The sequence below is a fragment of the Hemitrygon akajei genome, chromosome 21, assembly GCF_048418815.1.
Source record: "Hemitrygon akajei chromosome 21, sHemAka1.3, whole genome shotgun sequence".
Taxonomy (NCBI): Eukaryota; Metazoa; Chordata; class Chondrichthyes; order Myliobatiformes; family Dasyatidae; genus Hemitrygon; species Hemitrygon akajei.
In genome coordinates, this window is record NC_133144.1 from 62,146,732 (window position 1) to 62,169,802 (window position 23,071).

Here is a 23,071-nt window from a genome sequence, read left to right on the forward strand (position 1 = left end):
AGGCAGTGCGACTAGAGGAAGAGAAGCTGTGTTAGTATTACAGAGATGTGACCTACTGCCCATTCTGCATTGGGCACTTGATTAATAGACACATGTCCAAAATGGCATGTGCAAGTTAGCAGGGCTTAGACAATGCATAGAGTAAAACACCAATGTTACTGAAGGTGTACCAAGCACAACAAACATGGAGTGGAGTCAAACACTTCTTTCACAAGTTGTTTCTTCACCAATCACCAACACTGATAGTTTAGGAATGAAACCAATTAATTCAGCGGTACACATGGCAGTATATCACACAGTTCTTGACTGGTCTGTCAAAAACTGTGAGGTATACAAGACTCAAGATTGTTTAATGTCATTTCCAGCACACAAATGCAAAATAATTGCTACCTCAGATCCGACGCAGCACAAATAAAACACAATAATTTTAAAAATCAATAAATATAAATACAAGAAGTTAGCTTATATACATAGACTGACTGTATAAAGCGATGCTAGGCACGGGAGTGTCTGTACATAAGGCACTTCTGACAAATGGTATGTGTATTTGAAAGCATGCATTAAATATGCATCTTTCAAAGGTTTACCCTTAAAAGCAGTGAGATTTAACTTGCTGCACATGCTCCTGTGTATATTATTTACGTAAATGTGTTTGATGGCTGCTAAGAACTAGGTCACATAGTTACCATATATGACATATAACTGTACCATGCCATCAAGGGTTACTCATGGAGATTGACTTCGTACAAAAGTGGTTGGGAAGCATCTGAACTCAAGCAGTCTCCAACCCTTCCCACAACGGATTTGATTTACACTTCTTCACAAAGACCTTGTTGTAACAAAAACACATTTCAGACTTAAAAAAACATGACTTAATAGCCTAAAGTACAAAGCAGTCATGAGACATTTTTCTCAGGATTATAAAGTACCCTTGCCCCGCCCCACCCCACCCCCACCCTCAGAGTTTACATAAACCATTGGCACATTTTCAAGCTCAGCAAACTGTATTTAAGAAGCAGTTCTCTCTTCTTGATAAGCAGTGTTGCAGAGCGTAAAGATGGTAACTTCCCATCCATTGACTGAAGGATTCACTGAGTTGGAAGTCTTTGCACTGGGAACTGCTCTGTTACTGGAAGGTAATTTTAAACACAAGACATGCTGGAAAGCCAGAGCAACACACACAAAATGCTGGAGGAACTCAGCTGGTCAGGGAGGATCTATGGAAATGAATTAAGAGTTGACGTTTCGGGCCAACACCCTTCTTCAGGACTGGAAAGGAAGAAGGAAGCCATCAGAATAAGAAGATGGGGTGGGGGGGAGGGCTAGCTAGAAGTTGATGGGTGAAGGCAGGTGGGTGGGAAAGGTAATGAGCTGGAGAAGAAGGAATCTGATATAGAGAGAGAGTGGACCCTGCAAGAAAGGGATGAAGAAGAGCCACCAAAAGGGAGGTGATAGGCAGGTGAGGAGAAGAGATAAGAGGCCAGAGGGGTGAAGGGGGAGGGAAAAAAGTTACCAGAAGGAGAAACCAATATTCATGGCATCAGGTTGGAGGTTACCTAGAAGGAATATCAGGTGTTACTCCTCCACCCTGAGAGTGGCTTCATTGTGGCAAAAAAGGAGGTTAAGGACTGTCATGTTGGAACAGTAATGGAGAAAGGAATTAAAATGGCTGACCAACAGGAACTGGTTGGGTCTTTTGTTGATAAAGAAGCAGAGAGCTTTAAGGCCTTCTTAATGGGAGATAGAAGTGTATAGGGACAGGTCATCCTTGGTGAAAATGAAGCAGTCAGGGGCGGGGAATTGAAAATTGTTGAGATAAAAAGCATGTAAAGTGTTGCGGATGTAGGTGGGAAGGGTCTGAACCAAGGGGAGTGGGCAGGAGCAGGCAGAGACAATGGGCCTACTGGATAGTCAGGTCTGTGGATCCTGGGTCCTGGGCAGGAGGTAGAAATGAGCACTGCTGGATAAGGGAACTATGAGTTTGGTGGCAGTGGATGGGAGTTCTCCAGAGTTGATGAGGTTAGTAACGGTGTCAGAGATAATTTTCTGAGTGGCGTCCCTTTCAAGGGGTAAGTAAGAGGAGGTGTCTGAGTGTTGCTGGCTGGCCTCAGCAAGGTAGGGGTCAGTCCACCACGCTACATCAGCACCCCTTTTGTCTGCTGGTTTGATAGTAAGGTTGAGATTGGTGTGGAGAGAGTGGAGGGCAATACTATACGTTCAAAGGGGTTAAGGTTCGAGGAAGAGAAAAGAGTGAAGTCAAACTGGTTGATGTCTCGTTGGCAACTAGAGATGTAAAGATCCAGAGCAGGCAGGGAACCAGAGCTGGGTGTTCAAGAGAGCAAGAGGATTTTATATTTGATTTTCCAGTAGTAGGTTAAATAAATGTACTTTGATTAGGTGCAGTCATATTTGTATGATATAATCATAACTAATGATACAATCAATAATATCAATCTTATGTCAGATCTATCATATTTATTTTCCACTTTCTTTTTCTGTTTTATAGAATATTCATGTTGTCATAATCACAATGTCTGATACCAATATGTGCAGACATATTTCAGTATAAGCAAGATAACATTTCTGGTTGACTTTAGGTGGATTTGTGGACTGGTTATGCAGCAAGCTAAATATTTGCCTTTCATAACTTTCAGGTATTGCAAACATTTTCAATATTCCACTGTGCAACAGCAGGGTTGCAGCAGTAAGTGCACCGCTATTAAAATTCGGGGTGTCGGAGTTCAGAGTTCAATTCCGGCATCCTCTGTAAGCAAGTGCGTCTGTTCCTTCCCATGTGCGTGTGGGTTTCCTCCGGGCATTCCGGTTTCCTCGCACAGTCCAAAGACTCACCGTTTAGTAGGTTAATTAGTCATTGCAAATTGTCCTGTGATTAGGCTAGGGTTAAAATGGTAGATTGCTGGGTGGTGCAGATTGAAGGGCTGGAAGGGGCTGTTTTGTGCTGTACCTCAATAATACCTAAATAAAATAAAAGCATGATTGCTGTTGTGTCTATGTGTGTAAGAGGAAGAACTAGTTTGAAAGCAACTCAAAATCTTCTGCTTCCATATTAAAACATAACCTCAGTGGCTATTTTATTAGTTACCTCTTGTGCCTATTAAAATTGTTGTAACATGTGGTTATTTGAATTACTTGCAGCTTCCTGTCAGCTTGAACCTGTCTGGCCATTCTCCTCTGATCTCTCTTGTTAACAAGGCATTTTTGGCCCCAGAACTGCCACTCGCTTGATGTTTTGTTTCTCATACCATTCTCTGTGAACTCTAGAGACTCCTGTGTGTGAAAATCAGAGGAGACCGGCAGTTCCTGACACATTCACACCACTCCCAACTGGCACCAACGATCATTCCACAGTGAAAGTCACTTAGATCACATTGCTTCCCCATTCTGATGTTTGGTCTGAACGACAAATGAACCTCTTGACCACACCTGCGTGCTTCAACGCGTTGAGTTGCTGCCACATGTTTGGCCGATTAGATATTTGCATTAGTGGCCAGGGGTACAAGTGTACCTAATAAAGGCTACTGAGGGTAGGTTTGACGTGCATACTGCGGTGTTCTGATACCCATTTCCCAAGATCTCAGTTGGTTGCATCTGTCCTTCAATGGGTTGAAGCAGTTTCTGTTTCTCATCAAAGCTAGATAAGATATTTTGATTGGAATTTTATAACCAAACCTCACTGTGACAGGAATGCTTTACATTGCACTAGTTCAACGCACACTCACGTTGTGTTTTTCTCTGCTCTGCAGCACTCATCGGACTAGTCCTGAACGGCATAACACTTTTGTCCTTTTATAAGATAAAGGAAATCCAGACATCAAGTAATCTCCTGGTCGCCAGTTTGGCTGTATCTGACTCAGGCATCTGTGTGAATGCATTAATCGCTGCATTTTCAAGCTTTTTGAGGTAAACACAGTTTGGATTGAACATAAATATGGAGAATATGTAGCACAGAAGCAAGCCACTTGGGCAAGGTAATGCACAACAGTGTTTATGCTATCAAAGGGATCTGAAGATAATATATGGTGACATATACACTCAGTGACCATTTTATTAGGTACCTCCTGTATCTAATAAAGTTGCCACTGAGTGTATTTCTGTATGTTTGCGGTCTTCGGGCTGCTGAAGCCCATCCACTTCAAAATTCGACATGTGCATTCAGAGATGCTCTTCTGCACACCACTATTACAATGTGTAGTTATGTGAGTTACTGTCGTCTTCCTGTCAGCTTGAGCCAGTCTGGCCGTTTTCCTCTGACCTCTCTCATTAGCAAAGCATCTTTGCCCACAGAACTGCCGCTCACTGGATATTTCTTTTGTTTCATGCTCCGTTTTCTGTAAGCTCCAGCGACTGCTGTTCGTGAAAATCCCAGTAGATCTGCAGTTTCTGAAATACTCAAACCACCCCACCTGGCACCAACAATCATTCTATGGTCAAAGTCACTTAGATCACATTTCATTCCGATTCTGATGTTTGGTCTGAACCTCTTGACTATGTCTGCATACTTTTATGCTTTGGGTTGCTGCCACATACTTAGATATTTGCATTAACAAGCAGGTGTATCAAATATGGTTACTGAGTTTACGTACATTAATAATATGTTTACTTTGAACTTTGAACTTTAACTATGTTCCCAACTACATCCTCCTGTACTATTTCTTCCCAGCATAACCTTGTATTCCATCTTCCTCTTTTGCTTATCCATTTTACCCTGAAGTATCTCTAGACCAGGGGATCCCAGCCTTTTCTATGCCATGGACCCCTACCATTGACCGAAGGGTCTGTGGACCCCAGGCTGGGAACCCCTGCTCTAGACCATTGACTGCAATTATTCCTTTGGTGCTGTTTTCTATACTTTAATGAAGCTCTGCATAAATGAATTCCCATTGAACTTCTTGCTGGGTTTATTTGTGGTTCACCAGGGGATATGTTGAAAAATCAGTGGGAAGGAAGAACACAGAACAGCACAGTACAGGCCTTTGACCACAATATGGTGCTGACGTTTTAAGCTACTCCAAGACCAATATAACCCTTCCTTCCCACATACACTAGCTCTCCATTTCTCTTTCATCTGTGTGCCCATCTAAGAATCTCTTGTATGTCCTCAACATAGCTACCTCTACTATCACACCTGGCAGTACGTGCCACACACTTACCACTCTGTGTAAACTTCTGACATCCGCACCATACTTTCCTCAAATTTCCTTAACATATTAGCCATTGATGTCCGGAGAAACAGGTGCAGTCTGTCCACTCCATCTATTCTTCTTATCATCTTATACAGATGGAGAAGAGTTCAGCTCCACAGATGATGATTTAGTTCCCAAAGAGTTCGATGATCTTTCACATGTAGTTAAGGTTGGGGAATTTATCAGATCCCACATCCTATAGGTTGCATATTAATCAGAGGATTTTCTCCATTAGAACTTTAGGGAGTTGTGGACACAGCTCAGCACACCATAGAAACCATGGACTCTACACTCCTCACCATTTCGGTAAAACAACCAGAATAATCAAAGATCCCCCCCCATCCACACAAGACATTTTTTCCTCCCCTTTCCCATCAGGCAGAAGATAGAAAAGCCTGAAAGCATGACCACCAGGCTCAAATACAGAATTTATCCCTCTGCTATAACACAATTGAACAGTTGGTCCTCATAATAAGATGGACAACTTCATTCATTTCTCTGACATTAAATGTAGCTATTGAAATCTATTGACCCCACAATCTGCCTTTTCATAGCCTTGAAACTTATTGACTGCCTGTCGCTTTGGCTGGATGACCAGATAATTTAATGTTGATGTTGAGTGGATTTATTCCTTTTGTAACTTTTAACTTATAACTTTTATGCTCCTTGAAAGAGAGAACGGTGGCTGTGGCATTTCATTAGTCTTGCAAACTATATGTCCTGAACGACATCTCTAAACATGAAACCTCTATCCATATTGTACTAACAAATCACATGTCACCAGGAAGTCCTGGGGTCCATACCGAAAGTCGATTGGATGTACTCAAATTCAGATGACCAGAGCAAATCCAATTAGGAAGTTGAAGCCCAATGTTAGTGAATCTGCAAGTCCGCTGGAGGCTGGAAATACCTGGCCTTGGTTTGGAGGAGACTGTGTGTGCGTGGCTAGGCAGGTGGCTGGGTGTGAGGGAGGAAGGTTGCTTGTTCTGCTGTTGTTGTTTTGTTGTTTGTTGTGTTGTGTGTTGTCCTGCTGAGCCTGGTGGGCATGCAATGTTGGCGCCAGAATGTGTAGCAATACTTGAGGGCTGCCCCCAGCACATCCTTGGATGCGTTGATTGTTAACATAACCAACACATTTCATTGTTTTGATGTACATGTGAAAGGTGAATCTTGAATCTTGAATCTTGAAGTGGCAACACTTGGAGCCTGTTCCCAGTACATCTTTATGTAGTGGTGGTTATTAATGCAAATGATACATCCCACTGCATGTACATGTGATAAAATAAAACGGTTCTGAATCTGAATTTGAATAAAAATGTACTTTTTTGGATCTTTAAGTGTACCTGCACTGTCCAAAAATGGGCTTTAACAACCCCACTTTCCCACCACATCACATTTCCTGCTTGCCTCTCTCACAGGTACTGGCCTTATGGATCTGAGGGATGCCAGACCCATGGCTTCCAAGGTTTTCTAACAGCCTTGGCCAGCATTAATGGCTGTGCAGCCATTGCCTGGGACAGATATCATCTAAGCTACAGCAGTAAGTAATTCTGACCATTTTCAGTCAAAACAAGACGGACCATGATGAAGAAGTTTGCAGATTGCGTCACAGAATCATAGAGCAGGACAGCACAGAAACAGGCTGTTTGGCCCATCTAGTCTGTGCCAAACCATTGATCTACCTAGTTCCATCGACCTGCACCCGGACCATAGCCCTCCATACTCCTCCCTTGCAAGTACATATCTGCACTTCTCTTAAATGTTGAAATTGAACCCGCATACACCACTTCCACTGGCACTTCCACACTCTCACAACCCTTTAAGTAAAGATGTCTCCCTTCATGTTCCCCTTAAATGTTTCATCTTTCATCCTTAACCTATGAACACTAGTTGAATCTCACAGAACCTCAGTGGAAAAAGCCCGCTTGCTTATACCCTACCTATACCCCTCATAATTTTATATATTATGTTCAAAGCTCTAAGTATATTTATTATAAAAGTGTAAATATGTCACCATATATAATCCTGAGATTCATTTTCTTGTGGACATTCACAGTAAGTAAAGCGAAACACAATAGAATCAACAAAAACGCACATAACAACGACAGACAAACAACCAATGTGCAAAAAGCAACAAAATGTGCAAATGCAAAAAGTGAAAAAGAAAAAAGTAATTGTAATAAATAAATGAGCAATAAATATCGAGAACATGAGATAGACAGTCCTTGAAAGTGAGTCCACTGTTTGTGGAATGAGTTCAGTGTTGGGGTGAGTGAAGCACATGACGACTTGAGTAACAGTGAGCTGAGCCTTATTGAAATCTCAGGGAAGAAAAACAACTTTATTTATCTGAATATCAGAGATGTGAATACGTTGTAAAACAAAAAGCTGAAAGAAGTCTAAATCCACTGATTCTATTGATGCTGTGGTCAGCGAGACCTTAAAATGGACTTCACAGACAGGCTCATTTGAATGTACTCTTTGTGAGCACATTAAAGACTGACTATAACACTTTGTAGAGTTTGCCTTTGTTCTAATAATCTCTGAATTTATTTTTGCCACATAGATGGAAGCTTTGTTTTCATCACTTTATTGATTTAATTATATAAGGTATGTGATTCCCAGCAGTCTGAAAGCTCTTCGGTTCTGTAAAGCTTGCAGAAATAATCCCATTCCTTTCCTCAGCTGATTGCTAAGGCCGATTTCTGTTGTACATTAGCATCATTCTTCATTCCTGCCACAGGGATGCTCACTCTCAATTGTGCAGTCAGTCAAAGGGCCTCTATTCCCATGTGAAATGTGGCAGCAAAGCATTAGCAAGCTATGACAGGGCCAACCTTGAAACAATTCACATTTGTTCTGTTTTAAAGGACCTCGCGAGAGAACTATTAAGAATGGGAATCTTGCTTAAATTCACCTTAACTGACCCCAGCTTACCCATCCAGGGCTAATATGTAGCAAAGGTAAAAAACACTTGGGCTGGAAATAGTCAACAGGTCTGTGGAAAGAGAAATAGAGTGAACGTATTGGGTTAGAAGTCTTTCTTCAGAGCTGGGAAAGAGATTAAAAAAAGGTGCTTTTACATTGCCGAGAAGGATGGGTAGAACAGAGGGAATAGAGTTAGCACAAGTAGGGCAGCTAAAGAATGATTGTACAGACGAAGACCATAAGACACAGGAGCAGAATTAGCCCATTGAGTCTGCTACCATTCTGTCATGGCTGATTTATTATCCCTCTCAACCCCAGTCTGCTGCCTTTTCCCTGTAAACTTCGATGCCCTGCATAATTAAGAACCAATCAACCTTTGCTTTACATATACCCAATGACTTTGCCTCCACAGCTGTCTGTGACAATGAGTTCCACCCTCTGGCTGAAGAAATGTCTTCCATCTCTGTTCTAAAGAAAGGGGTGTCCTTGTATTCTAAGGATCTGCCCTCTGGTCCTTGTTTCCCCACTAGAGGAAGCATCCCCTTCGTGCCCACTCTATCTAGGCCAATTCAATAGATACTTCAAGATTTGATAGACTTCAGTGAGATCCCCCTCATTCTTCTAAACTCCAGCAAGCAAAAGCTCAGGGCCATCAAACAGTCCTCACAGATTAACCCTTTCATACCCGGGATAATTCTCGTGAACCTCCTTGGGAGCCTCTCCATAGAAAGAGACTTTTTTTTACTTGTCCTCACCCTATTGCTGATATTCCCTTTGTTCCATCATGCTTTCTGCATGTCCTCTACATCCTATAGTCATCCCTATTTTTCTTATCCCAAATTCTGATGAAGCCACTCCAACTTAACATGATAACTCTTTGCAAAGAGTGGTGTAATTTCCAGCATTTTTGCTTTTATTTTGGATTTCCAGCATTGATAGTTCTAGAAACATAGAAAACCTACAGAACAATACAGGCCCTTCGGCCCACAAAGTTGTGCCGAACATGTCTCTACCTTAGAAATTACTAGGGTTACCCATAGCCCTCTATTTTTCTAAGCTTCATGTACCTATCGTATCTGCCTCCACCACCGTTGCCAGCAGCCCATTCCACGCACTCACCACTTTCTGCATAAAAAACTTACCCCTGACATTTCCTCTGTACCTACTCCTAAGCACCTTAAACCTGTGCCCTCTTGTGGCAGCCCTGGGAAAAAGCCTCTGACTATCCACACGATCAATGCCTCTCATCATCTTATACACCTCTATCAGGTCACCTCTCATCCTCTATCCCTCCAAGGAGAAAAGGTCAATTTCACTCAACCTGTTTTCATAAGGTATGCTCCCCAATCCAGGCAACACACTCATAAATATCCTCTGCACCCTTTCTATGGTTTCCACATCCTTCCTGTAGTGAGGCGACCAGAACTGAGCACAGTACTCCAAGTGGGGTCTGACCAGGGTCCTATATAGCTGCAACATTACCTCTCAGCTCCTAAATTCAATTCCGTGATTGATGAAGGCCAATAAACCGTACGCCTTCTTAACCACAGAGTCAACCTGCGCAGCAGCTTTGAGCGTCCTATGGATTCAGATCCCAAGATCCCTCTGATCCTCCACACTGCCAAGAGTCTTATCATTAATACTATATTCTATTATCATATTTGACCTACCAAAATGAACCACTTAAAAACACTCTTAAAAACACAAAATGCTGGCAGAACTCAGCAGGCCAGACAGCATCTATAGGAGGAGGCAGTGACAACGTTTCGGGCCGAAACCCTTCAACAGGATCACTACCTCCTCCCATAGATGCTGTCTGGCCTGCTGAGTTCTGCCAGCATTTTGTGTTTTTATTTATTTCCAGCATCTTTAGATTCACTTGTGTTGCCTTTCACTTCACACTTATATGGGTTGAACTCCATCTGCCACTTCTCAGCCCAGTTTTGCATCCTATCAATGTCTCGCTGTAACCTCTGACAGCCCTCCACACTATCCAAAGCACCATCCCTCCACTTCCTCATCCAGGTCATTTATAAAAATCACAAAGAGTAGGGGTCCCAGAACAGATCCCTGAGGCACACCACTGGTCACTGGCCTCCATGCAGAATATGACCCGTCTACAACCACTCTTTGCTTCTGTGGGCAAGCCAGTTCTGGATCCACAAAGCAATGTTCCCTTGGATCCCATGCCTCCTTACTTTCTCAATAAGCCTTGCATGGGGTACCTTATCGAATGCCTTGCTGAAATTCATATACACTACATCTACTGCTCTTCCTTCATCAATGTGTTTAGTCACATCCTCAAAAAATTCAATCAGGCTCATAAGGCAAGACCTGCCCTTTCCAAAGCCATGCTGACTATTCTTAATCATATTATACCTCTCTGAATGTTCATAAATCCTGCCTCTCAGGATCTTCTCCATCAGCTTACTAACGACTGAAGTAAGACTCACTGGTCTATAGTTTCCTGGGCTATCCCTACTCCCTTTCTTGAATAAGGGAACAAAATCCGCAACCCTCCAATCCTCCGGAACCTCTCCCTTCTCCAGTGATGATGCAAAGATCATCGCCAGAGGCTCAGCAATCTCCTCCCTCGCCTCCCACGGTAGCCTGGGGGACATCTCATCCGGTCCCGGCAACTTATCCAACTTGATGCTTTCCAAAAGCTCCAGCACATCCTCTTTCTTAATATCTTTTTATGTTTGACAGCATTTGGCTGATAAGTTAATATAGTTAATTAACACTTGAGGTCTTAACACTTCATACTGATGCCCCAGAATTACAGTATGATGCTGCCTGGCTCATGCCTGAATCATTGGTTTGGTTTGAAATTATTGTTGTGTGCAACAGTGTTAAAAGGAAGCAGGTTCATGGATTTGCTAAGTGAGATAGAAGACACTGATTCCAAATAAGCACATTAGCTATTTATTTAGAGACAAACAATGAAACATTCAATCAAACATTTAAGGAGTCCTAGGTTACACACACTACAATACAATACTTAACTTTCAGTAACACTTCAAACTCCGCAGGTACCTCATTAAGTCTCTCCAAGTTACACAACTAGAAATCTAAACATTCAACAAACATATACTGAGCTGTGTGTGCGTGGGCCCTCCTGTATCTGCAGCATACTTCCCCGGTGGATTTTCAGCAATGGTAATGAACACAGTGTGCAGCTGAATGCCCGGAGATAATGGAAAGCAGGAGACCGGACACTGGTGCCGTGGCACACAAGGCAACCAATCGGAAAGAGCTGCTGCATCTTTTGATCAGGACAATTGATGATGGGCACGGCAGAAACATCTTTTGATCAATAAGTAAACAAGCCCTTCACATTACAATCAGATTGGGTGAAAAGCCCATCATGCATACTGTTCGTACTGATCAAATCGTTATACAGAGACAGAACCAGGTAAAACAATAACAGCTACAGAGACAGTGTATTGTAGGTAAACAATAAAATGCAACATCATAAGGAGATAGACTGTGATGTCAAGAGTCCAAGGTAATGTCCAAGGTCTGATAACAGTGGTACAGAAGCTGTCCTTGAGCCTTATGGTATGGTATGTCCGTTCAGGCTTTTAAATCTTCTGCCTGAATGGAGAGGGGTGGAGAGAGAATATCCAGGGCTGGCAGGGTCTCTGATTATGCTGGCTGTTTTACTGAGGCAGCAAGAAGAAAAAGGAAGCTATGATGTTAGTTTATAATATTAAAATTCCAGTTGGCATGTAGCAGTCGGACTTAAATTTCTATTCACCAAGCTGGAGCATTGATGCTTTATACTTCAGGATCCAGATTACAATGGAGCAGCACCATATTTGTTATATGGTTTAACTGGGCTTTCGCTGGATTCTGGTCACTTATGCCATTGCTGGGCTGGGGTGAATATGACTACGAGCCATTGAGAACCTGCTGCACTTTGGACTACTCGAAAGGCGACAGGTTGGTGAATGACTTTCTTTAGCACAGTTCATTCCCTGGAAGCTGTTCTGGCCGGAAAGCCAGTATTTGTTATCCATTTCCAAATTTCCTGCAAAAGAATTACATAAATTTGGATCTAGGGTTTCGGCCAGAAATGTTGACTGTTTATTCCCCTCCATAGATGCTGCCTGACTTGATGCTTGCCTGTCTTGCACTTTCTGTGTATTGTTCAGCATTTCCAGCATTTGTAGAATCTCTTTTGTTTATAAATCATCCTTAGCATAGCCAGGTTTGTTGTTGGAATAAAGTACCTGTTCCTTTGGAAAACCAAAAATGGGAAGGTATTATTGAGAATATCTTGACAAAATGATCTTGAGTTATGTGAAATCAAACCAGTATCAGAAGGATACAATGTACAGAATACTGAAGATCATTACACTTTGTTAAGTATCTTAGAAACCGATGTATAACTCCATCCTTTATTCTTTCCAGAAATTTTGTCTCATTCTTCATTCCATTGGCACTTTTTGAATTTGGCCTTCCACTTTTCATCTTGTTGACTTCTTACCAATCTTGTGCGAATAAGTTCAGGAAAACTGGACAAACCAAGGTAAAGAACAAACAACACGTAATGTTAGTAAGATTATAACCAATAACCTTTCAAGTTTTTCACCATCATAGTACACATTTTTATTTTATGATAGTTTCTTCTGCGTAATCTCAGTGGATAATCATGATCTTTTGGGTTTGAAACGCATCATCTTTTTTAGATGGAAATTACATTTCTGACTTATATTTTAAACCTCCAGTGAATTACTAACAATTTCTAAATGATTCCTTTGTGAACAAGAGGAGTCAGTTAACCCTGAGGAAGAAAAGTATTCAATATTTAGCACCTGACATGGTAGTCTAGCAGTTGGTGTCGTGCTTTACAGTGCCGGCTGTAAGATCAGGGTTCAATTCCCACCACTGTCTGTAAAGAGTTTGTACATTCTCCCCATGACCATGTTTGTTTTCTTTGGATGCCACCACATTCTGTTTTTTTAAATTTTCACTTACTGAGATACAGTGTGGAACAGGCCCTTCCTGCTCTTCGAGCTGTGCCACCCCAATTTATTCCTAGTCTAATCACGGGACGATTTACAATGACAAATTAACCTACCAACTTGAACGTCTTTGGACAGTGGGAGGAAGCTGGAGCACCTGGAGGAAACTCACGCGGTCACGGGGAGAACATACAAACTCCTTACAGGGAGTGGCGGGAATTGAACCCAGGTCACCTGTACTGTAAAGTGTTGTGCTAACCACTACACTACCATTAAAGATGTATAGGTTAAGGCTGGTAAGTCCTGGGCATGCTATGTTGGTTCTGGAAGCGTGGCGACACTTGTAGCTGTCCCCAGCACATCCTCGAACGGTAAAGGTCATTGATGCAAAAGCAACACGTTTTACTGTATGTCATGATGTTTCAGTGTACACGTGGTAATTAAAGCTAATCTTTATCTAATCTTTCCAATGCCAAGGTTGGAAACTGCTTTATCATATCATGAGTAGCATTCTCTACATACAGTAGCTTATTACAATATTAATCATCTTTTCACATTAATATCCTTTTGTTTCTCAATATTACATCTTACTGATCATTTACCTAGAGGTAGTTTGAGCATTTCACCCATTTATGTAAAAGAAAAAGAGAGCAAGGTTTCATCCTATTAATTTGGATCAAATCTGGGTTCAAATTCCAAAACAACTGGACCAGTTTTGAACTATTACAGAGCCCAGAAACATAGAAACATAGAAAATAGGTGCAGGAGTAGGTCATTCAGCCCTTCGAGCCTGCGCCACCATTCAGTATGATCATGGCTGATCATCCAACTCAGAACCCTGTACCTGCTTTCTCTCCATACCCCCTGATCCCTTTAGCCACAAGGGCCATATCTAACTTCCTCTTAAATATAGCCAATGAACCAGCCTCAACTGTTTCCTGTGGCAGAGAATTCCACAGATTCACCACTCTCTGTGTGAAGAAGTTTTTCCTCATCTCGGTCCTAAAAGGCTTCCCCTTTATCCTTAAACTGTGACCCCGCATTCTGGACTTCCCCAACATCGGAAACAATCTTCCTGCATTTAGCCTGTCCAATCCCTTTAGAATTTTATACGTTTCAATAAGATCCCCCCTCAATCTTCTAAATTCCAGTGAGTATAAGCCTAGTCGATCCAATCTTTCTTCATATGAAAGTCCTGCCATCCCAGGAATCAATCTGGTGAACCTTCTTTGTACTCCCTCTATGGCAAGAATGGCTTTCCTCAGATTAGGGGACAAAAACTGCACACAATATTCTAGGTGTGATCTCACCAAGGCCTTGTACAACTGCAGTAGAACCTCCCTGCTCCTGTACTCAAATCCTTTTGCTATGAATGCCAACATACCATTTGCCTTTTTCACCACCTGCTGTACCTGCATGCCCACCTTCAATGACTGGTGTACAATGACACCCAGGTCTCGTTGCATCTCCCCTTTTCCTAATCGGCCACCATTCAGATAATAATCTGTTTTCCCGTTCTTGCAACCAAAGTGGATTACCTCACATTTATCCACATTAAATTACATCTGCCATGAATTTGCCCACTCACCTAACCTATCCAAATCACCCTGCATCCTCTTAGCATCCTCCTCACAGCTAACACCGCCACTGGATAGCACATAGTTTGAGTTTGTGGTTAATTCATGAAACTCTTGAAAACAGAGAATTGTTTTGCAGAGATTTGCCTTTTTTTTTTGCATCCCTTCAAGGTTAGTTGTGACAGGCTTTTAAATTTAACTAACAAGTGCCTGGAACATCATAGTAAATATACAACTGAGCAGCAATGAAAAATGGCTAATGGAAGTGAAGAAAAAAGGACCTTGTGCTCAGTACTGATTGCCTCATTATAGGAAGGATGTGAAAGCTTTAGAGAGGGTGCAGAAGAGATTTACCAGGATGCTGCCTGGATTAGACAACATGTCTTATGAGGGTAGGCTGAGTGAGCTAGGTCTTTTCTCTTTGGAGTGAAGTGGGATGAGAGATGACATGATAGAGGTGTACAAGATGATAAGAGACATTGACTGAGTGGATAGCTAGAGACTTTTCCAAGGGTGGATATGGCTAATATGAGGGAGCATAATTTTAATGTAATTGGAGGAAAATATAGGAAGGATGTCAGAGGTAGATTGCTTACACATAGAGTGGAGGGTGTGTGGGGTGGTGGTTGAAGGAGATATATTAGGGGCAGTTAAGAAATGAGAATGACTACACAACATTGGAAGAGGATGTACAAGGGTTCACAGACTGAACAAATGTTGTTCACTATGGAGAAGGGTGAAGTCAGGTATTTTGGAAATGAAGTGCTGCATAATTGATTAGGTGCTGATCAAATAAAAGGAACTAAAAGATCTGTGGCAGTAGATTCATGACCTTTAAATTATGAGATTGGTATAAATAAGATAAACGAGACCCTAGGACACCGGGTACAAAAAAGAATGAAGCAACATTAATTTTGGTTGAAATATCTCTTGAACTTCTATGAACTCTGGAACATCAAGAACTTTAGACCAACAGGAAGTGTAAGAAAAAGTGGGTTTGACATCTCAACAAATAAATGCCAAAGAATCAAACTTAACTTGCTTGGGCACTATCTAAGCATCCATAATGAGATCTCAGAATGCAAAGCTCTAAACTGACCCACATTTAAGTAGCTTGTATTTAAATTTGGGGTTATCCTTTATGAACCTCAAACTTCATAAGCCAAGATATGAACACAGAACCCTCTCATCCTTCATTAAAGATGAACCAGGCAATGAAGTATGTCTCCCAGCTGTTTGCACTAAAACTCATTAAAGTTGTGCATCACTTAATGCAATGAATTATGGAGGTTGTAAAATGTTTCCAGAAAGTTAACAGAGTATTAATTATAATAATAATTGGAAGCTGAGAATTTTACAGTGGAAAATTATTTTAAATTCAAAGATAGCTCAAAACATGACTACATAAAATGGCTGACATATATGTGTTGACCATTTTATGTAATGGCCAACACAATATGTAGGGGTGTCTTCAAAAGAGCTAAGTGAGGTGATGACGATGTACTATTGAGAAAGGCAAGTTTTAACATAGAACAGAATAGCACAGTGCAGGCCCTTTGCCTCACAATGTTGTGCCAACATTTTAACCTACTTCAAGATCAATCTAATACTTCCCTCCCACATAGCCCTCCACTTTTTTTTTCCATCCATGTGCCTGTCTATGAGTCGTTCCTAATATACCTGCCTCTACCAGCTCCCCTCCACCCTGGCATTGTATTCCATGTATCCACCACACTCTGTGTTAAAAAACTACCTCTGATATCCCCCAATCGCCTTGCCATGTTGTATTACCCATTTTTCCTCTGGGGAAATGTCCCTGGCTGTCCACTCTGTCTGTGCATCTTATCATGTTATAAATCTCGATCAAGTAACCTCTCATTCTTTGTTCCAAAGAGAAAAGATCTGGCTGGCTCAACCCAACCTCATAAGACATGCATTTTGTTTCCTATTTCTATGTCTAACCACACTGCAGACATTACTCAGCCATCTTCTGAGTGACAGGGTGATTGCCTGTTCCTGATCTCTCTGGCTGAAGGACTCCACAGATGAGCAGAACCTGAGCTATCTGGCACATTTTCACCATTCTTATCTCAGATTATAATTAAGAGATCTGAAGCTGACAGGTCTGTCCTACATTCTTATTCTCAAACTTGCTATATCCACATCTATTCCATCACCCTTGCTGTATGTAATAGGTGAAACTTACTTAAACGTGGAGCCATTGAGAGTGAAAACCCTCTTAACTAGAGAAAGAAGCCCAAAGGGTCTCAGAAAGTCAAAAGGAAATAATCTGGTTTTAATATGACCCAGAAATAAAGTAGCTGGAGTTTCTAATAATGCCAGATACAAATGAGAGGAGAATGTCAAGCTTTGTAGAGAAGATTCAAGGTGAAGCACTTACGCTCCATTAAGATCCACAAATGTCAGAAACATTAGGTCTCAAAACATCACTGCCCTGGGGATCTTTTGATTGGTGAAGCATGGATTCTTGAGGATTTAGAAACGATCATATTCCTCTTCCCAGCTGCTCCATCAGGGCATTTTACATGATTCTGAGAATTGAACGTTAGGCCATGTATTTCCCTCAGGTCTCATCCTTTGAAGTGGCTAATAATGTCATCAGCAAAAGATGACAATTTGCATACGCTGGCCCTTAGTTTGTAATTAGCCTAGTTTCTTCTTGGTTCATTCACATAGAGACTCACGTCCACAGACCTACAGGCTACAGCACTTCAAATGTTCATTCAAGTGGCTTTTAAAAGTAGTGAAGGGTTTTCCCTCTAAGAGCTTTTTAGGCAAGGACACTTACTAACTTTCAATTGAAAACAAAATTTCAGACCATACTCCAAGTAAACTCTCACTCTATTAAAGTAAATTTAACGTCTTTAACTATCAAATCTCTAGTCTGATGATTGTTCCATGTTTGGTCAGCTGTGCATTGATGCAACATCCTTCCTTGCACCAGAGAGGAATACTTTTAAAAAAGCCTAACATATTATTATTAATGAAAAACCTCGTGATCTTAAATGCCTAAAACCATCAGCATATTATCCCAATCTAATATGTGTAAATGGCCATTGATTGATGATTTGAATTAATTAATTAGATTTTATGTTTAGTTTTATTGAGATACAGCATGGAATAGGGTCTTCGGGCCCTTTGAACCATAATACCCAGCAATCCACCAGTTTAATCCTAACCTAATCACAGGACAACTTACAATGACCAACCGGTATGCCATCGGACTGTGGGAGGAAACAAATTAGACAAATATTCTCTACATAAATAAATAGATACCCTGTGGGCTACTGAGCCGATTATTACTGTGTATAAATGCGCAACACATCTACAGCTCAGGCCATCAGAGTTTGGAGTTGAACTCTGACAGCATCTGTAAGAAGTTTGTACGTCCTTCCCGTGAATGTGTGGGTTTCCTCTGGGTGCTCCAGTTTCTTCCCACACTCCAAAGACGTACTGGTTAGGAGATTATTTGGACATTTTAGATTGTCCTGTGATTATTGTCGGGTTAAATAGGTGGGCTGTTGGACAGGTGCAGGTTCCACACTGTTTCTCTAAATTAAAAAAGTAGAGTTGTGAACCTGGCTTCCATCAGTCTGCATCATGCAGTGACACTAAGTTCAGTTGCTAGTCTCTCCACTTGCAAAGGTCAAGCCAGACCCAGTCTGAAATCTCAAGGGGGTAAAAATTCTTATTGAGGCATACACTTTAAGACAGGGGTTCCCAACCTGGGGTCCACAGACCCCTTGCTTGATGGTACTGATCCATGGTGCAAAAAAAGTTTGGAAAGCCCTGCTCTAAGACAACATAATTGTATCTGCACTTGTATTCTGTTTCTGAAATAACAGCTCCACCAGCTTTTTTGAATTTGTAACATGCTGGTATCTCATGCCAAATCACCAACATAAAAGAGCTGAATATTTAGAAGAAGTTTGGGAATCTCAATTAATTGACCTCAAGTCTGGGAAGGAATCTATCCTGTCAAATTAAGACAGGAAAGCTCAGAGAAATGTGGCAAAGATTCAAGGGGAATATAATATAAAAACAAGGAGATAATGCTGAGGCTTTATAAGACACTAGTCAGGCCATACTTAGAGTATTGTCAACAGTTTTGGACCCCCTGTCTCAGAAAGGATATATTGTCATTGGAGAGAGTCCAGAAGAGGTTCACGAGGATGATTCTGGGGATCCAGATCTAGAGGGTGAATTTTTTGAACAGAAGTAAGTAGGAATTTAGTTTTTAACCAAAAAGTTGGTGAATCTGTGGAATGCTCTGCCAAAGAATGTGCTGGAGGCCCAGTCCATGGGTATATTTAAAGTGAAAGTTGATAGATTCCTGAGAGGTCAGGGCATCAAGGGATATGGTGAGAGGGCAGGTGTGTGTGGTTGAATGGGATCCGGGGTCAGCCATGATGAAATAGCAGAGCGGACTAGATGGGCAGAATGGCCAGATTCTGCTGCTACGATTTATGGTCTTATACTGAAAAAAGGTACTCAGATTAACCAATGATAATGAGTTAGCTGTGAATTACGTGGGGTAAAATAAATAATGAAGCTAGAGGAAGTATGCATAATTCCCAGAAAGATTTATTGATCTGGCTATTAAAAATCTGTCTCTTTGCTTTGTGTGATATAATTGTTTAGCGAGCTGAACCATTCTAACAATTATTTTGTTTCTGAACAGTTCAATACAGGACTGCCTTTTAAAATCATTCTAATATGCTGGGGCCCTTACAGCCTCCTTTGCACATACGCTGTCTTTGAAGATGTTACCGTCCTATCTCCTAAAATTAGAATGGTAAGTCTGTTTATAGGTGTGTTGAAAAGGCAAATGTCTAGGAAAGAAATACACAAAATTATAAGCGGTACAGATGGGGTAAATGCAAGCAGACTTTTTCCCTCTGAGGGTGCATGAGACTCAAACTGAAGGTCATTGGTTCAGGGTAAAATGTAAAATATTTAAGGGAAACTTGAGGGGGATCTTCTTCAGTCAGAGGGTGGTGAGTGTGTGGAATCAGCTGCCTGCTGTTGATGTGGAGCTGGGTTCAATTTCAATGTTTAAGAGAGCTTTGTACAACTACATGAATGGGCGGGTTATGGAGGGCTATGATCCGGGTGCAGGTCAATGGGACTGGGCAGATTAATAGTTTGACATGGACTGGATGGGCAGACAAACCTGTTTCTGTGCTGTAGTATTCTATGACCCTATGACTCCAGTAAAGTGGGTTAGCTGTCTCAGTCCAGGTCATAGCGGCATGAGTTCATCAGATCCGTGAGCAAGGCCAAGCCTCTCCAATTGATCTTTCTTCACTCGTGTCAGAAATTAGTATTTTTTGCTGATGGTTGAACAATTCCACCTCAGAAATGTCTGCAGAAAGACCTAGATGATCAACTGCTACTAACAATTGCCCCCACACAAGAGCCAAGCAATTCACCAACTCGGTCCATCTGTCCACCCTTGATGGCAGTCCCATCACCGAGATCCCACCATCAACATCCCATGTCCCACAATCAAACCATCCACAGAAATTCTGCTGCTATCGGAAGCTGGGTATCATGTCACAAAAGATTCAGCAAACAATTCCCTTTTCCAATATCTACCCAGGATGTCAGATGGAATACTTACAAGTAGACTAGCTGGATGGCACAATTGGTGGCCTGACTGTCCCTGACACAAAACTTCCACACAAGCTTTTACCATTACAGTGTGTACCACCTACAAAATATATTGTAGTTACTATCAAGACTTATTTAATTGTATGTTCCAGGAACAAATCAAGAAGAACAAGGACTGCAGGCAGACAGGAACTTAGCACCTGCATTTTCCTTTCCAAGTCACACCCCATTCTGACTTGGAAATATACACTCAGTGTATCTTCTTGGTCTAGTGCTGCTGTAGCCCATCCACTTCAATGTTTGAAATGTGTGTGATCAGAGATACTAAATAAAATGTAGAAACAGAAAATGTACAGGCCCTTCGGCCCACTAAGCTGTGCCGAACATATCCCTACCTTAGAACTACCTAGGCTTTACCCATAGCCCTCTATTTTTCTAAGCTCCATGTAGCCATCCAGGAGTCTCCTAAAAGACCCTATCGTTTCCGCCTCCACCACCGTCGCCGGCAGCCCATTCCACGCACTCACCACTCTCTGTGTAAAAAACTTACCCCTGACATCTCCTCCTTACCTACTTCCAAGCACCTTAAAATATGTCCTCTCATGCTAGCCATCTCAGCCCTGGGGAAAAGCCTCTGACTATCCATACTATCAATGGTTCTCATTATCTTGTACACCTCTGTCAGGTCAGCTCTCATCTTCCGTCACTCCAAGGAGAAAAGGCCAAGTTCACTCATGCCTTATTCTCATAAGGCATGCTCCCCAATCCAGGCAATATCCTTGTAAACTCCTCTGCATCCTTTCTATGGTTTCCACGTCCTTCTTGTAGTCAGGTGACCAGAATTGAGCACAGTACTCCAAATGGGGTCTGACCAGGGTTCTATATAGCTGCAACATTACCCCTCGGCTCTTAAACTCAGTCCCACAATCCCAACATGTCTGCAAGCCTTTATTCATTGAATTACTGCCACATAATTGGTTGATCAAATAGTTGCATTAATGAGCAGGTGTATAGGTGTACCTAATAAAGCGGCCACTGAGTGTACAGTGGAAACAGGAGTTTGGGACCGAATCCTTGAATAACCCTCCCAAGATCACCATGAGAATACATTTACTTGAAATATTGCAGTGAATCAAGGAGGTAACTCTCAAGGATAATTAGGGATGGGCAATAAATCCCTGCCTTGTTAACAAAGTCCACCCCCAACTGATAAAGTTTGGAAATCCTTTGGACCTTACCTTTGAAATATTACAAAAGCTGAAATATGCATTGGTCTTCAAAACAAAGTAGTAAAATTGTAAAGGAATCTGCCATTACCTAGATTTAGTTTGGTCCAGTCGCAGTTTTGCGATACAGTACATGGGTTAATTGGGTATGACTACATGGTCACGTAGCACCTTGCAGTGCCAGCAACCAGAAGATCAGGGATTAATTCCTGCTGCTGTGTGCAAAGGGTTTGTATTTTCTCCCAGTGACAGCTCGTACTTCCTCTGGCTGCTCTAGTTTCGTCCCACATTCCAAACAAGTAGGATTAGGATTTGTAAGTTGTGAGGATGCCATGTTGGGACTGGAAGCGCGCCCCAGCGTTTCTTCGTACTCTATTGGTCATTGGTGCATACAATGTAATTCACTGTATGTTTCAAAGTACATGTGACAAATTAAGCTAATCTAATTTTCCTTAAAGATCTCATAAATTTGCAAGCCTGACGTAAATATAACAATGTCCTGATGTACTTCTGTGTTTCAGCTTCCTGCCATTCTTGCAAAGACTTCCCCCATAGCAAATGCTCTTGTGTATGCATTGGGGAATCCGAGTTACCGAGGAGGAATCTGGTCCTTCCTAACAGGACAGAAAATGGAACCTATGGAAATAGATGGTAAATCTAAGTAAATAAAACTAGTTACAAGATAATCAATAGGAAATGAACAAAATGTAAAACAAAACGATCGAGCCAACCTGCATATTACATTACTTTCTCAGCATTTTTATTCTGTAATGTATCAGAATCAATGACACGTTATTGAGGGGCCACTTAGTACCTTCTGTACCTAATAAAGTGGCCACTGAGTGTACACTCGTGGTCTGTGCTGCTGTAGCCCATCCACTTCGTGCTAAACAACATGAATATGCACGTGTACCTTTTGGCTCCAACATTCTCTAAACCTAAAGGATTACTAGTATTTCAAATAAATGATTTTTGTTCTCTTTGTGTTTAAGACTTTTGGCATATTGTGTTTCATTTGTTTTGTTAAATATCTACTGTTTTTTTTAATGTCAGGTGGAGCAGTGCACAATTAGAAATACTGTGTATAGTATGTGGTTTTTGCTGAAGTTTGTCTGCAGTGCCCTAAATAGATTCAATTCTCTATGTGAAGAAATGGGATTCAATTTTTTTTCATGCTATTTTTAAAATTATAATCTGTTGTATGTCAGAAGGGCAAAATATACTACAAATATTCTAAGTCATTGTTACACAACCATTAATTCTAGTTTGAATAGTTGTACCTTTTATGTCAGACTAATTGGTTGACTTTGACGTCCAGCATAGCAAACAGACTGTCAGGTACAGTTTCAGATTAAACAGAATGCAGGGATTCCAGCATGCCACAGATGTTATTTCAATTCTTTCTTAGAGTCGGGTGTTTTCATTATATTTTCATGGTTCATTTAAATAATTCCTTAGCATTGGGACCGTAAGACACAGGAGCAGAATTAGGCCTTTTGGCCTATCGAGTCTGCTCTGCCATTTCATCATGG

At 41.4% G+C, this 23,071-nt stretch overlaps 1 protein-coding gene across 1 annotated transcript; it reads left to right on the plus strand.

Annotated features, from left to right (window-relative positions):
* Positions 1-1,018: 1,018 nt before the first annotated feature.
* rgra (retinal G protein coupled receptor a) lies at positions 1,019-22,530 on the plus strand. The gene is made up of 7 exons (XM_073025579.1): positions 1,019-1,136; positions 3,765-3,921; positions 6,623-6,744; positions 11,924-12,077; positions 12,549-12,666; positions 19,382-19,495; positions 22,061-22,530. Exons 1-7 carry the CDS (start codon positions 1,058-1,060, stop codon positions 22,202-22,204), a joined length of 888 nt encoding a protein of 295 aa, XP_072881680.1. The 5' UTR covers positions 1,019-1,057; the 3' UTR covers positions 22,205-22,530.
* Positions 22,531-23,071: the final 541 nt, after the last annotated feature.